The 21,161-nt window shown below is 41.3% G+C and overlaps 3 protein-coding genes across 13 annotated transcripts in view; 1 reads left to right on the forward strand and 2 right to left on the reverse strand.

Annotated features, from left to right (window-relative positions):
* cacna1aa (calcium channel, voltage-dependent, P/Q type, alpha 1A subunit, a) overlaps positions 1-3,654 on the reverse strand; it is an 85,066-nt gene extending 81,412 nt beyond the window's left edge. For 6 of the 9 annotated variants that reach the window (XM_063471642.1, XM_063471639.1, XM_063471635.1 and 3 more), the window contains exon 1: positions 1,741-3,652. In XM_063471642.1, the coding sequence (XP_063327712.1) occupies positions 1,741-2,072 (332 nt within the window). In that variant the 5' untranslated portion in view covers positions 2,073-3,652. Of the gene's footprint in view, positions 1-1,740 lie in introns of all 9 variants that reach the window. The other 3 variants (XM_063471637.1, XM_063471636.1, XM_063471641.1) reach the window with 2 other exon arrangements.
* Positions 3,655-11,798: 8,144 nt separating this feature from the next.
* alkbh7 (alkB homolog 7) lies at positions 11,799-14,880 on the forward strand. The gene is made up of 4 exons (XM_063471646.1): positions 11,799-12,184; positions 12,551-12,724; positions 12,808-12,932; positions 13,088-14,880. Exons 1-4 carry the CDS (start codon positions 11,912-11,914, stop codon positions 13,206-13,208), a joined length of 693 nt encoding a protein of 230 aa, XP_063327716.1. The 5' UTR covers positions 11,799-11,911; the 3' UTR covers positions 13,209-14,880.
* Positions 14,881-14,995: 115 nt separating this feature from the next.
* The window catches only part of gtf2f1 (general transcription factor IIF, polypeptide 1), a 10,726-nt gene continuing 4,560 nt past the window's right edge, over positions 14,996-21,161 (reverse strand). For 2 of the 3 annotated variants that reach the window (XM_063471643.1, XM_063471644.1), the window contains exons 4-14: positions 21,097-21,161; positions 20,702-20,895; positions 20,359-20,529; positions 20,028-20,233; positions 19,779-19,929; positions 19,616-19,671; positions 19,098-19,229; positions 18,913-18,992; positions 18,517-18,658; positions 18,235-18,367; positions 14,996-17,429 (exon numbers count right to left, since the gene is read on the reverse strand). The exon at positions 21,097-21,161 is cut by the window's right edge and continues 8 nt beyond it. In XM_063471643.1, the coding sequence (XP_063327713.1) occupies positions 17,225-17,429; positions 18,235-18,367; positions 18,517-18,658; positions 18,913-18,992; positions 19,098-19,229; positions 19,616-19,671; positions 19,779-19,929; positions 20,028-20,233; positions 20,359-20,529; positions 20,702-20,895; positions 21,097-21,161 (1,535 nt within the window). In that variant the 3' untranslated portion in view covers positions 14,996-17,224. The remainder of the gene's footprint in view (positions 17,430-18,234; positions 18,368-18,516; positions 18,659-18,912; positions 18,993-19,097; positions 19,230-19,615; positions 19,672-19,778; positions 19,930-20,027; positions 20,234-20,358; positions 20,530-20,701; positions 20,896-21,096) is intronic. The other variant, XM_063471645.1, reaches the window with a different exon arrangement.

The following is a 21,161-nucleotide window of genomic DNA, read 5'->3' on the forward strand; positions in this document are numbered from 1 at the left end:
ACACAGAATTACATAAAACTGAGAAAAATCAGCTTCTATCATCGGCTTTACAGATATTTACATAATTAGGATTGGGGTGTCCTTGTGGCCTAAGAGCGTTGGCATTAACAATGAACTGCAGTGTATGTGGTTTTGCATGTGACAGTGAATACCACTCTTCTCATATGGTCTATCTCTACAGTCTGCTACAAAGTCTGATAAAGGAATAAAACACAAGAAATATTAGATCAAATAAGCAAAAAGTGAATAATGCCTGGCCATAAGCATTCCTGTCTTCATTAGAGTTATCTTTGCAGGCACTACCAAATATGCTCGGGAGAAAAAAATCAAAACAAACTGAAAAGAAAAGAAACTATATTTTATTTCATAATGTGAAGCTATCTGGTAACGGATACGACAGTTTGTAAAGTGACTGACTTCTTCAGACAATTTGCTATATAGGAAAAGCACAAGTGGTTGTTAATAAAAACAATTCATGCTCTCAGTAAGCAAGTTGACTGTATGTTTAACTGTTGATTCGGTGGTAATGTATACATACACATATAACCTCAAAATCCCTGCACACTCTTGCATTTGCTCAGCAACACATCTGTCATTTAGTCACTAAGACATGATTCAGAGGCGCTCTAAGTATCTATGCACTGGAACAACCCAATTAGTGTGTGTAGTTATGTCATGGCTCAAGCATCAGCATAGATCAATATAATCATTACTCCAATTTTCCCTCTTGTCATTAACAGTTGCACAGAAACTCACTTCCACATTTGCATGCATTCATGCCTGCATACACAAATCCTGGAAATGAAAATACCGAAATCACTTTTCATTTTCTCTCCCTAGGAAACCTGCTGGTTTCAGAAATGTGAAAATGCAGGGGATTGCTGGAAATGCAACACTGTCACACTTAGTGGTTGGAGTAGGCCTACACAAGCACACACACACGCACGCACACAGTGTGAAATGATGACACATTCATTCAGTGACACCTGCATCTTCTGTGATTAAGATGAGCATCCACAAAATTTGCAGGTTTCTATATTCACACTGGCATACTTGAGTTATTACCCCCCCCCCCCCCCCCCCCCAGCCCCCACCACCACCACCCCCCTCTCTCCCTCTCTCTCTCTGCCTCACACACACACACACACATCATATAGAACACCTGCATCGTGCTGATATGGGAGCTTGTGTGTGTTGCCACAAGAACACACATACACACACATTTAACTAATCTAAATTCCTTTTTTCTCTTTTGGTTCCCCCACCTCCTCTGCTCCTTCCTCCTGTTTCTGGGCATTGTGACTATACTGCACATGCTGACATCAGCAACCAGATGCGCCCCCTATACCTCCACCACAAACTCACCACACACACACACACACACACCACTTAGGAAGCGTATATCAAACAAGTCTCGCGGGATTGCGATGTGAAATTGCAAACAAATGTGATTAATGGTGATCAGAATGGTCCACTGTTACAGAACCACCCTCGTTAATTGACTATTAATTAAACACCCAGCAACTCCTCTGTCACCTACTGTAGCCTATACCTCATTCGTGACTTGCACGGATGGATCTGCTTGTTACACCTTTGATACTGGGACATAACGTAAAGTCTGCAGCTCATTGAACGGGGGAAAAAAGTGAAACATTATTAAAAACAGCTGTCTGCACACAGGCCTACCTGTAGGCAAGGCCTATAAAGGCGTTTACTCACTGCACACATGGTAAAGGATATGGCCATTCGGTGATCTTTTTGGCGTATTTTCTCACGAAGTTGTCCTCGCTGAAAATGAACAGCGAACGGTTGACAGTGAAACAGTTCTGGCGTACGGGGATGGGGTTATACAGTGCCATTGTCCGGGCTCTCTGCGCCATAGACTGCTTATACATTCTCTGGGCCCCGGGCCCTCCAGGTGGGCCGTGGCCATGCCCGTGGCCATGCCCATGACCGTGTCCGTGGCCGTGTCCATGGGGTCCTCCTTGCCTGCTACCACCCCGGCCTCCCGGGCCTCCTCCGCCAGGCCCACCGCCATACCTGGCTGGTACCTCGTCTCCGAACCGCGCCATTCTCTGGACACCAAAAGCCAATCTTCACGAAGCAGCGGAGAAGGAGACCAATGCTCAGCTGTGCAACCACACAACATTACATCCCATCTGGATCAGAACGTCTCATATGCACAACGGGTTGTCTTGTAAGCTTATGCTGAACACCTGCACCCGGCGAGCAGTTTTGCAGCTCTTGGTTTTAGCAGACGAGGACGCCCATGTACTGTCTCCTTTTCTGTGCGTCTCTGCCAACGGCCAATTGTGGGTGTGAGGAAATTAAATGTGTGGTCGGTTGGCTGACTGGTTGCACTGTAGGGTAGTGCTGTGGGGTTTCTCAGTCTTTGTCCACTCTTATGTCCATATACAGCAGGGTTCGCACCCAACATGAAATCATGGTGAGACTGTAGCGAGTTAACATGAATGTTTCATGTTGCCTACGGTACATGCCTGCCTCAGAGCGCACCCGAGCTTCCTGCACCTTGCTGGACGTTTCATGTCTTTGCTCTGACAACGTTAACGCACCGAGTATAACACAGGCCTCGATAAATAAGATTGTTAAAATAAAAATAAATAAATAAATAATAAAACAGCTTACAGCTATCCACGACAGTCACTGGCGTTCAGGTCGGCATTTTGGAAATAGTCGCGTTTCCACAGACTTAAAGGCATTGAAATGGAAAAGCTACTATTATTTATTTATTTCTGAAACATCCGCAATGTTTGGTACAGTGTGTGGTAATAACGTGGCTCCAGCCACCTTACAGTTGTTTTACCAGTACACTCCGACAAACCTTTGGACCGGAAAAATGTGACATTTGCTATTCACGAGCCTTATTTCAGAATGTGAAATTTCAGAAGGCAGAAATGAGACAGAACAAATACCGTTTTTCCGTGAATCATCGGTGTCAATGCTGTCTTACTCCGTAGCTTAGGTGGAATAATTTTCTCAAACGATTTCATCAGCACCCATCATCTTCTATCCCTCACCTGCGTGGCCATCCAGAAGCCGAGCAAGGGACACGCGAGCGACGGCGTCAAAGACAAGGGTAAGACGGTCGCTTCTCCGCCGCTTTACACCCTCTCATGATCTTGGTTTGGCCATTCTAGGTGTAGCAGTACGAAAGTCCATCACCATTCCCGCCTTTAAAGAAAAAAGTCTACCTTCGTCCGCACCGATGAGCTCAAATGTCCTGGCAGAGCGTCCTTCGTACCTCTCGCTCTCTCCCTCTCTCTCTCTCATTGGAGTAGTCCGTTCCTCACGGCCTCTTCTCTTCTCTGCTCGTCCGGCAGCCCCCAAGGGGAGGGAGAGAGGGACGAACGGACAGGATGGATCGATGGATCGGTGAATGGATGGTGACAGGATGAAAGGGAGGGGACTGACTGTTTCCCTGGGATTCGGGCCCGAGTCTGTCTATAAATGAAATAAATCGCTCCTCGCGGTGTCTCTCAGCTTGTGAGAACTAGAATGGGAGTCTGCTCAGTTCTGCAGCCAGAGCACATGACGCACGCAGCGCGTCCAACTTCCAGACCTGTGTCAGGGATGGAGGCATCGCCTACCCGCCTGTTTCTTTTAAGGTGATTCGGGCTACATAGCCCTGTCCGGCTGAACTGAAACACAGATATCCCGCTGGTGTTAAACTGAGGCGGACACTCTTGTCTCTCTTCTTCAAAAGAAGTATTGTAGGGTCTTTTTTATTAAGAGCGTGTGTGCGGCGGAGGGGAACTGTGCGCGCGCAAATGTACGTATGGCGACGGGGTGGGAAGGTGTGGGGGGTTGGGAAGGATGCGGGGGGGCATTATGCAGCTCCTGCAAAGATACAGCTGCAACCCAAGCTGACAATGACTGCGCGCACACGGGCTCGTCAGCAAAGGCGCGTCAGTGTGTGTACGCGCGATCCTGCGTGTGTTTGTTAGGGAAGGTGGGGTGTGTGTGTGTGCGTGTGTGTGCGGGGGGGGGGGGGGGGGGGGGGGGGGGCAGGCTATTCTTAGCAACAGACATTTGGAAATTAATGGACGAAGAGAGCACTCCTCCCTCCCTCCCTTCCTCCCTGAAACTGAGTCTAGGATCTTCTTTCCTGCCTTCATCGCTCCCTCACTCTCCTCTCCTCGAGGCTTTCATCATCGCTCCACCAAAAACACTGGTGCCTGCTTAAGGTGTGACCATATGGTCTGCGCTAAAGCCCAAGCAAAACAGCAAATATTTTCAGTGACAACACAGAGGGGAGACAGGGGAGGTGGATGGACGGCGCCGAGAGATGATGTGATTTATTTCACAGTGACAACATTTGTGCACACACCACCATTCCACCTTAAAGCATTTCTTTCTTACTTTCTTTCTTTTTTCTTTTTCTTTTCTTTTTTTTTTTTTAACCTAAAACACATCGTTTTGAAAGCAAACCTCCAAGTGGACACGGGAGAACGGTGGCAAAGAGCTGTTGTCATATGTAATCACCCAATATACACCTTCAGCAAAGTGCTGGTGCCACATTATATTAAGCCCCTGAGAAGAAGAGAGGAAGCCCAAAGCCTGGTCCAGGACAACATCCCCTTGTATGTGAGGTAATTGATTGACTCCACAAATAGCCGTGTCAGTGAATGGGAAATGATCTAGCATATAGAGATTTAAGGGTGCCTGGCAAATCTAACAAACCGAATCAGCAGAGGCGTGCGGCACGTGTGAAAGCCAGTCGATACTTTGCCACCTTAAACGCCTATCGAATATGTCAGAAGGGGATCGTTTTGGTCTGTGTGCACTTAAGCAAAGAATTCGGCCATGAGAGATACTGACCCCTCCTCAAGGGCATGCAGGAATACAAAATTTAAATGCTGATCAGAAGCATCGATATACTGGTGGTATTTTTTACTGTTCTTTTGTTTTGTTAGTATTTTACTTTGATGCAACTTTGGCAATATTGTTTTCAATACAATTTCAATTCGACTAAGAAAAACCTGATGACTGCTATCCTTGGCATCACTTCAGGACAATGGACAGCACCACAATTCAGCACCGTGGAGAACAACGTGAAATCAGAAACAAAGCCCCAGTGTTACAAACCTGCACGATTGTGCTAGTTTATTGTAGGTCTGACTCACAGGGAGATGTCACTTCAGACAACATGGTTCATGTTTGTGTGCGTATATACAAATTGCAATCCATTACCTTCATTTATTTAGCCACAATCCATTACATACCCTTTTTCTAGCAATTGAAGCTGTTTCGGGCTATTTTTCTACTACCTTACACCTTAGTCTTAGTGATTATACTCAGCTAACTGCAGTTCAGCGTAATTCTTCAATTAACTTCTTGTTTTTTTGTTGCTTTGTTTGCTTGTTTCTACCATTTTCTTTCTTACAATCTCACTGTCTGTTGCAGTATCCTTTTGTGGGGGAGGTATTTACTTAGGCTAAGGATGAGGTTATTCATGATAGTTATGATTTAGGCGATTGGGAGTAAAAGTGATTTTCACAAATACACAAAGATAAAGATCTATGTGAAACAGCTTTTCGGGACCTTTGTTGTATCATGAAGGAAGTCCTGAAACATTATCATAGCAGAAGAAGAAAAGTTAATTGTAATACTTCCAAATTTATAATTTCTCAAATTTTACTATTTCATTTTTCTAGAATTAGGCCATTTGTGTGTATTTGAGTCCAACCTCAAATACACACAGGTTCATATTTCTACTTAAAATATATGTAAGTAGTACAGGAGAGTGACAGTTTCAAAGGAAAAAATTATGTTGTAATTCTCTACTTTTCATCAATTTTTTAAAATTAATGATTAGATCTAGTGTATTTTAAAAGAAAAGACAAACAAATCATCTTTGGATTATTTTAAAAGAAACCAGATAAAATAATACAGCAAAGTTTTTCTTTTTTTAACGCCAAGCACTCCAGTATCCATGTGCAGGGGTACTGAGTTGTGGGCTTTCTTGTAGTCACTCTGGGCAGTGCCCAAGTTGGTCTGCCTGGATACTGCCTTAGAGTCTTGTGTACTGCTCTGTCAGCCAGGAGCTGGTGCTTTGGCCCTTTGGTGTTACTTGCAATGCCCTTCTGAGCTGTGCTCATGTATTACTTATGTGCCTACTCAGCTTGGTTGCTATTATGCCTGAGAAGAGCTTCAATGTAGTGGAGAGGTTGGTAATGGCCAAGTAGTTGTTGGGATCCTTCATGATCAGGACTGTTCTGCTCTGTGTGGATGAGAACCTGCTGTTAGTAGACCATATATTTGTGCTCAGTGATCATGGAGATCTGTTAGCTTCTTCAGCCAGTAGATACGGATCATGTCAGGTCCTTTCTTTATTCTGGAGACTTGTTGTTGGAGGTTGCTGTGGTCTGCTCTTAGGGGCGCCAACCACTTGTTGTGTGACACCTCCTTCTCACAGATGTTTTTCCAGTATTTGTCATTTTTAGCTTTTGTTGGGTCTGCCTTGGTGCTATTCTACCCTTTTACCTGAGAGCACACCCCCAATGGATTTTTGAAGAGCGTTTATTCTCTTGGCCTCTGCTTGTCTGGTATATCTCTTCAGTCTAGTGCCCAGAGCTATGCCTCAGCCTCTGCTATGAACTTCTTGTTGTACTTTTTTTTCATTCTGGACCTGTCCATCATGATGCCCTTCTGCACCTCACTTAATTGACTAACATCCTCCCGCACATGTTCTTCATGTGAACTTCCTCTATCTGAATCCTTGATCTCACTGGGTCAGCTGACTTAGTTGCATTCCATCAATTTAATCTTCTCAGTTCTTGTACATATGTGCCCACTTCTCATCAATATGTCCCGGTTTCTCAACACCTAACATGGAACCTGTTAAGCCAGGCAATGTCCCTTGAGTACCCCTTGCCCAAGGTAGGCTGGTGTAGCATGCAGGGCCTAGCCTGGGGATCCTTAGTGAATGAATCCCTGGCCAAGATTCAAAACCACAAACCTATTGTTCTAAATAAACATGAGAAAGTGAGTTTGGAAAAGAGGTTATGCCTTATATCTTGTGACAAAATGCAGAGTTGGGATTAGTTAACACAATGATGTATTCATTATTCATTATTAACGTAATAAGATAATTATACTCTATGTCGGCTGTTATGTTTCCTTCTTGTGAGTTATGTGCGTTAACATTTAAATAACGTTACTAATGATTGTCATTTGAATCTTGTTTTTGAAACACTGTCTTTCCAAAACCTCTAGACTGTTACCTGTTGTGTGTATTTGTTCATAAATGTGTGTATTTACACTTTTGTGTGTTGATCTGTGAAATTATCTATTGCCGTTCAGTGCCAGAGGCTTTAAGGAGCAGCATCCTTCTGTCCAAACCTGTTATTCCACACAGCCGGCATAAGAAGCACTGCGGAGCAACAACTCCAAGGCCACCCATGCACAAAACATTGTTACTTCACCAGAGCACATGAACTGTCTCTATAAAAAAGATTGCGGTAAATGATAAACAGGCTGTATTTATTGTGATTTTACTTCTATGACTGAAACCACACGTTTTTCCTTACCTCTCTCATTTAGTGGAAGAAAGACGTTTTGGGCAACCCAGACTTTAGTTCATATGATGTTCACAGTAATAATTAATTTCATAAGAAGGTGCAATAGTAAATATGCTGACTTTGCTCATATCTGTCAGTGGGGCATTGCTTTTTAATCCATCAAGTTAAATATCACAACTATCCCGCATACTTTTCATGTTAAGTGCTTGTTATTGTCAGTGCAGTATGCTGACTGCTTTTTTAGAACTTCAGGTAGTGTTTTAAATTCAGTTTGGGGTCAAAAATCTGTGCAAAAGTCTCAACATATGCCTCATTTTTTTTTAATACTGTCTTGAATTTGTCTTGGTCTGCAGCAATAGTTCTCCAGGTTTTGTTAAGATCAAAGTTTTTCTTTGGACATTGGCTGCTTTTTACTCATTGTCAGTCCAATCCTTGTACCTTACCATTTTAGAGGAGTTTTTGTTGTTGTTGTTTGTTTTCTGTGAACACTGACCCCAGAATTATCCAAGCATCAAAATGTCACCTCAACTCAAGGGATGAACAAATTTGAAATTGCATCTTTTTAGACTCTTTGTTATTAGCAGCCTCTTGCAAAAGCACAAAAGAAGAAAAAATTTGAAAAGCAGGAGGTGCCCCCCCCCCCCCCCCCCCACACACACACACACACACATACACACACACAACCTCCTCTGTAAACCCAAGTGGAGGCTCTGTCATGGTTTGGGGCTGCTTTAGGATCTTGTGAAAACTGATGGAAATATCAGATTTTGATCCACCATGCATTACTAAGGCATCTGATTGGCCAAGGCTTCATCTTTCAGCATGGCAATGATACCAAACACACTGCAAATGAAGTAAATGGATACTTGGGTAAAACACACACACACACACACAGTGGAACACTATCAGTCATGGATTGGCCTCCCCAGAGCCCAGATCTCAACATTACTGAAGCAGTGTGGGATCATCTTGACAGAACAGCAAAAATTTCTGGCACAACTTCACCTGCTTCCAAGGTGCATGGAGAGGATGAAGGAATTCAAAAAGCAGGAACTCCAGCAACACTTGAGGGAAGAAGAACAACTTTAATAATTGACCAACGCGTTTCGGCTTGTGGCCTTACACATGACCCTGATGAAGGCCACAAGCCGAAAGATGACCCTGATGAAGGCCACAAGCCGAAACGCGTTGGTCATCTTGACAGAAAACAGAACAAAAGGCAGCTCAAGATCCAAAGAAGAGTTTTGAATGTCCTTGAAGAAGCCTGGAGAAATATTCCCCCAGACTTTAGGCTGTGTCGTGGAATAAAGACTTTCAAGCTTGTTAGAATTACAGAAACAATGTTTTTGCCTGTTATACTTTATTTTCATGTATGTTTGTGCATATACAAATTGCACAGCACTGTAGAATATACACAAATACGGACAACACGGACATCTTTGAAAAGAATAGAATGATTCTGCACAACTGGCTAGAGAACCAAATTAAGTTTTAATGACTTTAGTCAAGGAGAGAAGATGAATAATCAGGACAGAATTATTTGTCAACCTGTTAAAAAATGATGGAATCATGGATGTAAATGCAACACACACAAAAGCTAGTCTATCCCACCCGTAGAGATTGAACATGTCCGAATAGTTCTCTGTTGTTTTTCTTCCTCTGTCAGATGTTCAAATAGCGGATAGCTGTGAGGCTGCAGCTCAGAGGCGAGGGCCTAAAAAGGAGTGTCGTGACTCAATGATTCATAAGACTGAATAATTCAATCGCTGGATGCATGTAGAGCACTCCGCCCCTGCTGAACCCGGCACTCCACAGACCAGTCGCAGATTTTCATGTAAACCTCTGTAACACTGGCTCACGTTATACACAGCAAACAAAAAACGACAGATTGCTCTAAGGGTCAAACGTGTTATTTTCCTGTTGTTACAACATCATCATCTTTACATAACCTGAATTCTGAGGTATTTGAGTACTCAGGTGTTCAGCCTCAGAAAACTGTGTGTGTGTGTGTGTGGGGGGGGGGGGGGGGGGGGGGGAGTTGAAACCTTTAAAGCGTAATTAACTCACTTAATAAATGAGTACAGGAAATGAATAACAGCACATACTGCAGTGAAGAGGTGGCAGCCAGTTCTTCACTGTTTTTTGGTAATCCTTCAGACAAGAAGCATGGAGAGCATGTGGGAAGCCATATGTCTCCACACAATAATGCACACACACCAAAACGAGAACTCAGGGGCAAAGGTGGGGATCCCCTCCACTTTTCTTTGCTCTCTTCAAATAAAACTATCCTAATGTAACAGTACCTCAAAACACAAATACAAACACTGCCCTATAATATTCTGACTTTCTTATGTTCTTATTCTTATTATGCAGAAATATCAGGAAAGTTATTCAAAGTCTCATACAAAATGGCCACCACCAAGTATTTTTCTGGTGACTTTCATTTTAATTGCCTAATTCAACAGAAGGCATAGTGATGCCTCCAGGAAAATCTGACCCATGATAATTCAGTGAATCACAGAGCCTTTAAATGAGTCCACCAACTGGGAATTGAAATATGAACCCACTCTTCATAACGCTTGTCATGGCTGGATGAATGTAATGCTGGGGGCAGCAACATGGCATCCAACAACGAAGTGGGAATCACATCAGTTGTATGAGGAGGAGGTATGTGTGTTATTGTGGATGTTCACTGACTGAGACCAATACTATAGGCTCACAGAAGGAGCACAAATTAACCTTGTTTATGCAGGGGATTCATGTGGATGTTTGGAATCACGTGCACACATATCTGTCTCTGTAGGTGGAAGGATGGTGGACTAACGTTTATCAGTGCTAGAAGAAGCACACGTTTTACATTTTTAAACATCCAGAATTATTAAGGTAGTTATGAGTAGAGTAAAGCAGGTGGTCCTCTACATGGAAACATCTTTTTTCACTTTGTCTTTGCATATTTAAATCACAATTTAACTTCAATGTAAAAGCAATGCACTTCTTGTGGGGGTAAAGGAGATACCTCTTTCCTTCTATAAGAGTTTGCCTGGATACAAACCAAAAGAGGGAGCAGGAGAGTGGACGTGGTAACCTTAGTGGTAAGTAGGCCAAGTAAGCATTTTTTTTCTCTTTGAGATTCTCCAGTGAGGATGAAGTCATCATCTCCTCTACAAACTCCCTCCTTTCTCCTGTTTTTTTTTTTTCACATTCTCCATTTTTACAGCTTTCAAAATTTCGCACAGATTCAGAGTCACTCAGTGGATCAATGAAAATGTATAAACTCTTTTTATACATTTTTATTACTTTCTATGTTAGCATTTTTTTCTTAATCCAGTTTCTACATAAGTTGTCATGAAAATCCTGTGAGGCAGGTAAAGAGATTTAAAGCCTGGCAATTACAAAAAAGATCTTTGTGTATATTTTGTCAAACACTATTGATACAGTTAGTGATGAACAAATTGGGAAAAACACCACCTCCTGTGTGGAGGCTTAAACATTTTTACTAGTTGAAATGTGCTGAATAAGCTGATTCAGTTTGTAATCGTGGGCATTCAGTTCCCTCCAGTGTTCACACAGATAAATTGCAGCATATGGTTCCCTGTATTTATTAAACCTGTAAGAGAGTTTGCTCTCACTGAGCCTTAACTGTGTCTGGAATTAATGTACATGAAGGTGTATTAGACATATGGGTCACATATATATGAGACCAGACCACAGGATCTGATACTGTTGACCATACTATTTTCCCTCCACAGACTTAGAAATCAGGTTATCCCAGGTTAAAGGACACACATACAGTGATGTGAAAAGTGTTTGCCGTCTTCCTGATTTCGTTTTTTTGTATGTTTCTCACACTTAAATGTTTCAGATCATCAAACAAATTTAAATATTAAATATTAAAGATAACACAATAAACACAAAACTGCAGTTTCGAAATAAAGGTGATTATTATTAAGGGAAAAAATCCAAACGCTCATGACCATAGCAGTTCGTCATTAAAATAAATAAATAAAATATACAAAAAAATAAATCTGTATAGAATATCTTTTGTATAATGTTTTATAACGGTTTTTTGTAACTCTAATTTGTACTACAACTTTTATGTAAATTCATTTTCATTCTTATCCTTTTATATGGTTTGCATGGTACATCACAAGATTACGGGTGGCATTATCTTTGAGATAACGGAGGTCAAACATTTTGTCAGCTTCTTTCAGGCGTTTTACTGAAAAAAAGACTTCGAGCCCCACAATGCTTTGCGTTTCCAACATGGCGCCTCGCATATCTGCTTGACTTATGTCAACAAGACCGAAACGCCGCTGAAGGTAAACGGGGGCTTTATAAGGACACTAACTAATAATACATCGACAGGGACGATGAAAGTGTTGTTGGCTGTGTTAAAGCAAATCCACAAGCCAGCTCTTTGCACCGGTAACCCGCGCTGTCTGAGCTCCGGGGCCACCAGCGGCCTGTTACCTCTCCGGGATGAAGCTCCAATGGTGGGCTCCAGCCCGGAGCTGGTGCAGAAGCTGGGCTCGCAGGTGGAGGTGAGGACGGACTTCATCACTGAGGAGGAAGAGGCTGCGTTTCTGCGTGAGCTGGACCCAGGCCTGAAGAAGAAACGCTACGAATTTGACCACTGGGACGATGTAAGTCAGGTTCATTGTTGACTGAAACTTTAGGAAAGTTGAATGTATTGCATATTTAAAAAGGTGGAGGTGAAGGTAGTTTACTGCACTGTGATTAGAAGTGCTTCTGATAGTTTGTCTAACCCAACTACGTTTATGAGGCAGGATAAAATATTAGACAAACTTCTGACAGTAATGCAGTCCAACCCCCCCCCCCCATGACCTCAGTGATAAACAACATAAAGTACAGTAGTTCCTTTTTTAACTGCATCACAGAGCTATAGCTGTATTCACACCTAACACTGTCACTGATGAGTGTAGTTGAACTGTTTTCTCTTCAGAGTAACACAGGCTGTGAGACCGACTTTGTTTTTCCTGCACATTTAGGCAATCCACGGGTACAGAGAGACTGAGCGTCTGAGGTGGGGCACGGCATGCGAAGAGATCTTGAATCGGGTCCGATCTACAGCATTTCCTGAAGGTAGCCAGCTCCTCGGCCCTGTGCATGTTATAGATTTGGACAAGACTGGCTACATCAAGCCCCACATCGACAGTGTCAAGGTGGGTTTGCCAGGATTTTTGCACAGTGGCTTTCTAAAAAAAAAGTTGCACACATGGTGAGCTTACTCTCTAACTTTTTCCAGTTCTGTGGAAGCACCATTGCAGGGTTGAGTCTGTTGTCTGACAGTATTATGCGCTTAGTGAAGGAGGACACACCCAGTGAATGGCTGGACCTGCTGCTTTCCCGACGCTCCCTCTACATACTGAGGTGCTGCATTTGCCTCATATCTGTCTTAATATTTCCTAAATATGACGTGTTTGAGATTTTGATTAATACACAAGGCTGAACGGTTATAGTAAAGAAGCAGCTGTGGTAGTTTGCACTTAACAAAGGTTCATCCTGTCCTTTTTACACCTGTGCAGGGACCAGGCCAGATATAAGTTCACTCATGAGATCCTGAAAAATGAGGAGTCTGTGTTCAACGGGCAGAGAGTGCCTCGGCAGCGACGCATTTCTGTCATCTGTCGTAACCTTCCAGGATAAGCTCCACCTCTAATATCTGCCTTAACAGCAACAGATTATCAAGTCCAACTTTGAGGTTTCTGCCAGTGATACTCATGGAGATATCAAGGCTAAGATCTTTCAAGTTTATTAGCGACTATAAATGTGTGTGTTCAGAATGTTTATTGGACGTGACGCTCTTCTGGTCATGCTGTTGAAAAAGACTATGAATTGATTCAATATAAATGGCATTCTTCTAAATTTGCACTGGATCCTGCCGAAGACGTCAGATTTAAACATATCTGAATGTTGTTTTCGGTTCAACATTAAAGTGTTGTTTCAGATTTGTGTATTTATATAATAATTTCATCACTTTGTTGCGCTTTTCTAATTCTGTATAATACAGAGTCTCTTTGTGAAACATTTCCAATGTACCTTAACAAATAAAATTATGATCTTGAATGCTTTAAAAACTTTTAACTGAACACTGTGTGAGAACTCACAAATTGGATTATTAATGAATATAATTAGGAATAAATTACACAAATACGCAGCTGGACAACACTTGGAGTGAAGTGCTGTGAAACAACAGCACTTTACTCCAATTCTTTAAGTACTGACATCATGGATTTAATTTTAATAAAATCTAGTGTTCTAATTGAAAATAGTGTGTCCTTCTGCTCAACGGTTTGCCTAAAAATGCACTTTAATGTTTATGACGTTTATAATTTCCCCTAGGGATCAATAAAGTATTCTGAGTCTGATAAACTTTTTTTAAATTTATTTATTTTTTTATTAGAAATTATGACCACTAGATGGCAGCAGCACATCTTCTCTGATAAGGCAAATTCATTGCAGGAGGAACCGCACTCTATTCGTTGATCCTAAGTGAAAGGGATCAAGACATAAAGTACTTAAACATGACTTCCTGAGCAACCCTAGTTTAGACAAATACTCCTTATGTACTTCTTTAGTCTTTTAACACAGGTAAAGAAGACGGTACTAAATTATTTATTTTATTGTAATCACTGTGTATGAGTTGGGTTTCAACGCACTGATCACACCACAGTTGGGGAGTCAATATCATAGTATATTGCAGAGAGGAATGGGGATTAGGTCTCATTCAAAGACATGGTGGTTACAGAACTTCTGGGCCTGGGATTAAAAGGTAAAATGCATCTTTAAAGATGATGTGTCTGTGATGTGCTAATTATCATGTTTATTTTTTTCAAACAGGGGCTCTAGACTCAGGCTGTGGAGGGGCTTCCTGGGATGCCCTGACCACTTCTTCAATACCCATGTGATTTTTTTTGAATGCTCTGTTGCATGTTGTATCTTTTATCTATACCATCCTTCAGGTTTTGTTTTGCCTTTTGTTGTTCATGGTCTTTCTTCTCTTTCCCAGCTGGCCAAGGCAGATGTTGGTCTTCTCTGAGTGTGATTCTGTCTCACATATAAACCTAATGAAAGGGAGTTCCTTCTCTCGACTGTTGCCAAGTGCCGGTTCATAGGGTGCTTTGTGATTTTGGGGTTCTTGCTCTGATATTGTAGGGTCTATCCTGGTTTGAGCTGGTGCAATGCAAATATAATTAAATTAAATTGTATTTATAATGTGCCAATTCACAACAACGGTCACCTCAAGGCACTTAATTTTGCAAGATACAATATTAGAATGAAACCCTAACAATCACACAACCCTCTATGAGTAAGCACTTGGTGACTTAGTGACAAATTCAAGCATAACCAGGCTCAGGGAGGGGCAGCCATCTGCTGTCACTGGGTGGGGGTGAGAGAAAAAAGAAGAGAGCAAAGAGAAAGAGGACAAAGGGTAAACTACAGGAGTGATGGGCAGAGTTTAATAATTACTAACGACTAAATACAGAAGTGATGTGTAAAGACAGACAGTGAAAAGAGCAGCGTGAAGAAGAAGCACTCAATAGATCGAGGGAAGCCTCCCAGCAGCCTAGACCTATTACAACTAAAGGATGATTCAGGATCACCTAATCTAAACATACGTATATGTTTTGTCAGACATGAAGTTTCTAAAGTTCCAAACTGGGAGCTGGTCTCACAGAAGAGAGGTCTGATAGCTGAAGGTTCTGCCTCCCATTCTATTTTCAAATGTCCTAGGGACCACAAGTAAGCCTGCAGTCTGAGAGTGAAGTGCTCTATTGGAGTGAAATGCTACTATGAGGTCATTAAGATAAATGGAGCCAGATCACATAGGTTCGTGGATAGATGGGTATCATCTCCATAGCAAAGAAAATGTACCCAATGTTTTCTAAAAAATATTACCTAACGAAAGCATGTATAATGTAAAAAAGTATTGGTCCCATCACAGAACCCTGTGGAACTCCCTGAATAGCTTTTGTGTGTGAAAAGAGGCTCCTCGTTCACATGAAAAAACTATAATCTATCAGATACATGTGATTTACTACAGTACTTTTGATACCAACAGTGTGATCTAATCTCTGTCGTAAAATATTTGGTCAGTGATATCGAATGCTGCAGTGAGGTCTAGCAGGCCAAGCAGTGAACAGTCAGAGGCCATAAGACTTTAACTGGTGCAGTTTTTGTGCCATTCTGCACTCTAAATCCTGACTAATTTTTTTTTTAAATAAACCATTTGTTTGAAAAATTATCATTTAATTGTTTGACAACTACTCTTTCAAGACCTTTTGAAATAAAAGGTTTGAAACTGGTGTACAATAGAACCGTTTTTGTTTCAAATCGCACCACAGTCTACGTAAACTCTCACAGAAAGATGAGGACGATGAGAAACCTCAGACAACACTGCACACAAATCACTTTTACATCCCTTTAACAATATTGGCGTTTTAAGTGCTGTACTTTTTTATCATTAAAATAATAAAGTTACTTGCTGCCTACTAGTTGTGTCAAAATAGCAGCTTCCTTTTACGTGATACAGGTTATCCCAGGACAGTAAACAAAGCAGCAAACCAACTCTGTAGCTACCATAACAAAAAAGGGTTTTGCAAAAGACAAAGTCTTGGCTTCCTGATAGTTATGCAAATGAGCTTTCAAAAATATTTGCATGCACCCTATTTCAGGGTAATCTTTGTCTTTACAGAGGGAGGACAAAATAAACAATCGATGCGTGTTCTGTGCCCAACTATACTTCATGAACAACAAGCACCCAAAGTAAGAAGTGAATGTTAGTTGCTGCCATTTATTTTTTAATGCTATCTTTGAATTCTTTTCACTCTAAGCAACACACATACATATTTAGATGTTTAATGTGAAGTGTGTTTAATAAATCTGTTTATATTATTAAAGTACTTCCAGGAACAAGTGATTTGATGAACTGACAAAAAAAAAAAAAAAAAAGTGCCCAGTTGTGTCCTTAAAGGACAAAAAGTTTTTTTTAACATTGGAGGAGGTACAAAAACTCAAATCCTTACTTAAGAATAGTTTTATTAGAAAACAATTTCTATGCAAGGAATTAAAAAAAACAAAAAAAAAAAAAACCAACTATCAGGTTTTAACTATCAGGTCAAAACAAATAATTTTTCATTCAACATAATTTCATGGACAAGTCTGTTACTTAAAGGGAACCTATTGTACTATTCCTTCTTTTCTGTTATATACATAATTTTTTCCTTCTCTGGGATTTGTGATGTAAATGAGAACCCTGTTAAACAACTTCTTTTTTTTTTTGTAGGAGGGGCAGCCAATCAAAACAAAGTCGCTTATAAAGAAGTGGTAGGCAGCAAAAACAAAGGATAAACTGCACTACAGCAAAGTGGAAGATAAAAAAATATACATGTATATATTTTGAACTGGAAATCTTGCAAAGCAATTTTAATGTTTTGGAGTTCAAGAATAAGAAAACTGACAAAATAAGTCCGCTTTAAGGTGAAATTTCAGACTGCTGCTGAATGCGGGTCTAGCTTCCTGTGCTGTGGCATATCACAGAACAACCTGTACAGACTATTCTTCCATGGGTTTTATTGAAAACACTATAACCTTTGAACAAAAGAGGGTCAGTTTTAGCACTTCACCACTTCTACAACCACAACATCCCTCTGTTCCTTTGGTTATTCAGTGAGGTAGAAGTGCATTTTGTCGTTTATGTTCTTGCGCTCTGGATTGAGGCGCTTAAGGATCTGTGCCAGCACGTTGACAGTCTGCTCACTGCTCAGGCCAGTGCGCTTAGTCTGGAACTTCTTCAACAAGTCTTTAGTGGTCATTGGTTTACGGATCAGGTAGCGGCGGACTGCTTCCTCTGTCAGCTGCACATCACTGTGGGGTGAATGAAAAGTAAAGAATACAGTTTAACACTCATATTTACATTAAATTAGGGCTGTTCGATATAACGATATATACTGGATGACGATATAAAAACGTCTATCGTTGCATTTTACGCTATCGTTTGTTTCGTGGTGTCGCAAATAAACTGTTTACGGCAATATTTTTTCATTATTTTGATGGTCACTGTAGTGGATATATTAATTTCTTAAAGTTCTCTCTTTCTCTTATATTTAATATAACCACACTACAGACAGACAAGCGCTCGTTTTTATGCGTTGTCGTTAACAACAAATACGGTAAAACCACGGTGTGTCCGCTTGTTTATTTTCCACATAAACCTTTCACAATAAAGCTCAAGATCCTGTTGAGACTTTTCAAAATAAACTGAATCACATGCAGAGTATTTACGGATGAGAAGCAAAAAAAGAGTCGTCAGGTGCTAAAAAATAAACCTTAGACTCAAACGTTAGAACAGGCTTTCCCCCGCAAATGTATCGTTTCATGCATCGGTTAAAACACTCGACTCCAGGTACGCGACACCCAGCTGGAAACACTTCCCGCAAGTCGAGCTGCCCGAGATTTACAGAATTTACAGAAAATGTTAAATTTTGTGATTTATATCGTTATCGGACGATAGATGTCTTAATATCGGGATATGAGATTTTGGTCATATTGCACAGCCCTACATTAAATATCTATTGGTGTCTTTATGTTAGCCTTCTGAATCGTAAGACAGACAGGAAGAAATAACTGTTTGTCTATAAAACTGTATTGAAAAAAAAAACCTGGACCTTACCTTGAGCTTGGGGTGGATTTGCCTGATTGGGGTTGAGGTGTGCTCTTCCCAGAGGGAACGGGGCTCTGGGTGCTGGGCTCCATCTTAAGCTTTTTGGCAGCAGGTGAGTCGATGCTAGGACCTTGTCTCTTACCTGGAGAGAAGACAAGTTTGTTTGGAATGGAATAACAAAAAGAGAAGATTTGAGAGTAGAAAGCTACTTGTGAAGGTCCTGCACATATCTACGTATGTACCCTATACTGTGAACGTTTGAGCATTTGTGTGGGCTTTTTGAGAAATCACCTTGCTCCAGCTTGCTGGCGGCAGCACGGAGTGTGTTCGAGGTGGAGGCAGAGTCTAAGGATGGAGTTCCAGGACGGCTACCAGTCCTGGAGCTGCCTGCAGAGCCGCGGCCACCTGCACGTTTAGGAGGTGTGCGTTTTTTCTGAGATAGGAAGGAAAAGACGATAATTGATGAGAACGCAAACAAAGAATGAAAAATTCTAATATAGAATAACAATCCGCACTAATATGAAATACTCCAAAGCTTCAGCATCACAAAACTGGTCGCACACTGGTCGAGCCATTATTTTATTAAGCAACAACGGTACTGATGTTAATTATGATAATGATAGGAAAATATATTACAAACTAATTTGGCTTAAAAAGAAATAAATGTGAATTTGTTCAGTTACGCACACTAACCGCCATGAACAGAGCAGAGGCCGTCTCTCCTTCGATGTCACTGTCATCTGAGCTGTCTGATTCTCCACTGCTGTCTGTGAAGCACAAGAACATAAATTTTACCACTCATACACACACATTCCTCACATTTTAAAATACTCCATTCAACAGTATGTGTTGTGACTTTTTTTTTTTTTTACCTTTTTTCTTCTTCTTCTCCATTTGAACTGGAGTTTTCTTCCCTTCTTCCTCCTCTTCCTCCTCTTTTGCTTCCTCATCATTCTGTTTCTCCTCCTCACTCTCTTCCTCACTTTCAGATTCTTCATCAATTCCTACAAAAGGATAAATATTCAGAAACAATCTAAATACATTGATTAGTGAAAAACTAGACACTCCTGGCAGGTATCTGGCCATAACGTTCGTCCAGATGCGGAGCTAAGTTATATGAGACCTAAGTCATTTTCAAGATTGTAAATGACTTAAGACTGTATGCATAAAATCATACGTTTGGGGGTGCCTGTACCACAAAAGATAGAGCGGTGTTTCTACCAATCAGCATTTTGAAACCCTGAGTCGCCTCTGATGCATCCATCAGATTGTGTTCCTTTAGGGTTTGTATGAATGTGTGTGAGACTGGGTGAATATCCAATTACACGTCCATTTACGTGTATTATAGCTTCTCTTTTATTGAGTATTTTTAACAATAAATTGATCTGACCTTTAGGGTGTTCCTCTGCTTTGACAGGCTTTCCCTTTTCTGGTTCTTCTTCTGAGCTAAATTTGGAACAAAATAAATACATAAATAAAACAACAAACACAAAGAAAACACATATTCTTGATACAGTGTGAGTCTTTGTGTGCCACTGTGTAACAGATCTCACCTGCTTTCATCTGACATATAATCCACTTCTAGGCCCTCATAGTCTCCGTCATCACTGTCTTCCAGAGCCTCGTTGTCTTTACTTTTTTGCTTCTTTTTCTTTGCTTTTCCTTTCCCAGCATCTTTTTTTACCTTTGTCTTGCTCTCTCCATCTGTCCAATAAAGCCAAAGTGTTTGAAGGAAGAAAATCAAAAGATGAAAGCTGGAGATGTTTTACAATAGTTTCTTCTTGTTGTATCTTTCTCCTTACCGTCCCCCATACTGCTGTCACTGTCGTCACTGCTCATCTCCAGCTCGTCCTCCAGGTCATGAATGCGCAGGTCACCCCCTCTTCCACCCCCCTTCTTTTTCTTCTTCCCAGATTTTTCTCCTTCGTCTTCCTCTTCCTCACCCCGCTCCTGCTCTCGAAGACGTCTCTGAAGCATGATGCTAAAGTGATTCACCACCTTGTTCCGCCTAGAAAAAAAGAGGGTGAATGTCTTAACATCAAGCATTTAACATCTAGGGTCAACTGAGTACTTATTTTTTAAGTACTCATTTTTCTTCATCACTAGTAATCCCAACCCACCCCTGTCCTTCACCTGCCCCACTCCTCCTCAGCCTCCTCAGCAGTCAGAGTTCGGTGTTTAGCCTGTGGTGTAAAGTTGTACCAGCCGTGAACAGGAAAAGCCTCGAAAGCTCCATCGGGACACTGCGTGAAGATGTAGTAGGATGCATTTTCTGTAACGCCACCCTTCTTTATACCTTTGAACCTAAAAAAGACAGATGGTGGCAAACAGTAAAAAGAGATGCACTGCACTGCTTTTACTTTCCTCACATAAAATCCTTTCTCTAAATAATAACTCTTATAATACATAATTTTATCTTGTATTGCCAATACTTTTGAAGAGTAACTATCTAGTCTCTCTGAGTCTCTCTACTCACCTCTTGCCAGCTTTACCATTAACCTTGAGAATCCAGGGCTGGTCCTCCACTTTGAATTCACGCGTGACGATACCAAACTTCTTCCGACGAGCTTCCTCACGCTGTTTTTTGCCAAACTCACTACCTGCTGCGCCTTCAGGGGTCTCTTCCTCCCCATATATCTTCCGAGCACTCATATCTCTTTCCATGCGAGCCTGGGGAAAGGAGAAAAAAGTGAAAAAAAAAAACAACAACAAAAAAACCCTACTCATTCCTAAATTTATCACATCTTTCTCTCTCTTTTTTGTTTAAGGCTAATAAGACTGGCTGATATTTCCTTCTCGTATCAACTCTAGCTCTGTCACACTGAAAACCTAAGCTTTGTCTGTGAGGTGTAGTTAAAGTATGAAGCCCACCTGTGTCCATGTTGAACAGTTGACTCTGTCCCCTGCATTGAAAGCCATTATATTGTACTTCTTGC

This window comes from Pelmatolapia mariae, linkage group LG4, assembly GCF_036321145.2.
Source record: "Pelmatolapia mariae isolate MD_Pm_ZW linkage group LG4, Pm_UMD_F_2, whole genome shotgun sequence".
NCBI lineage: Eukaryota > Metazoa > Chordata > Actinopteri > Cichliformes > Cichlidae > Pelmatolapia > Pelmatolapia mariae.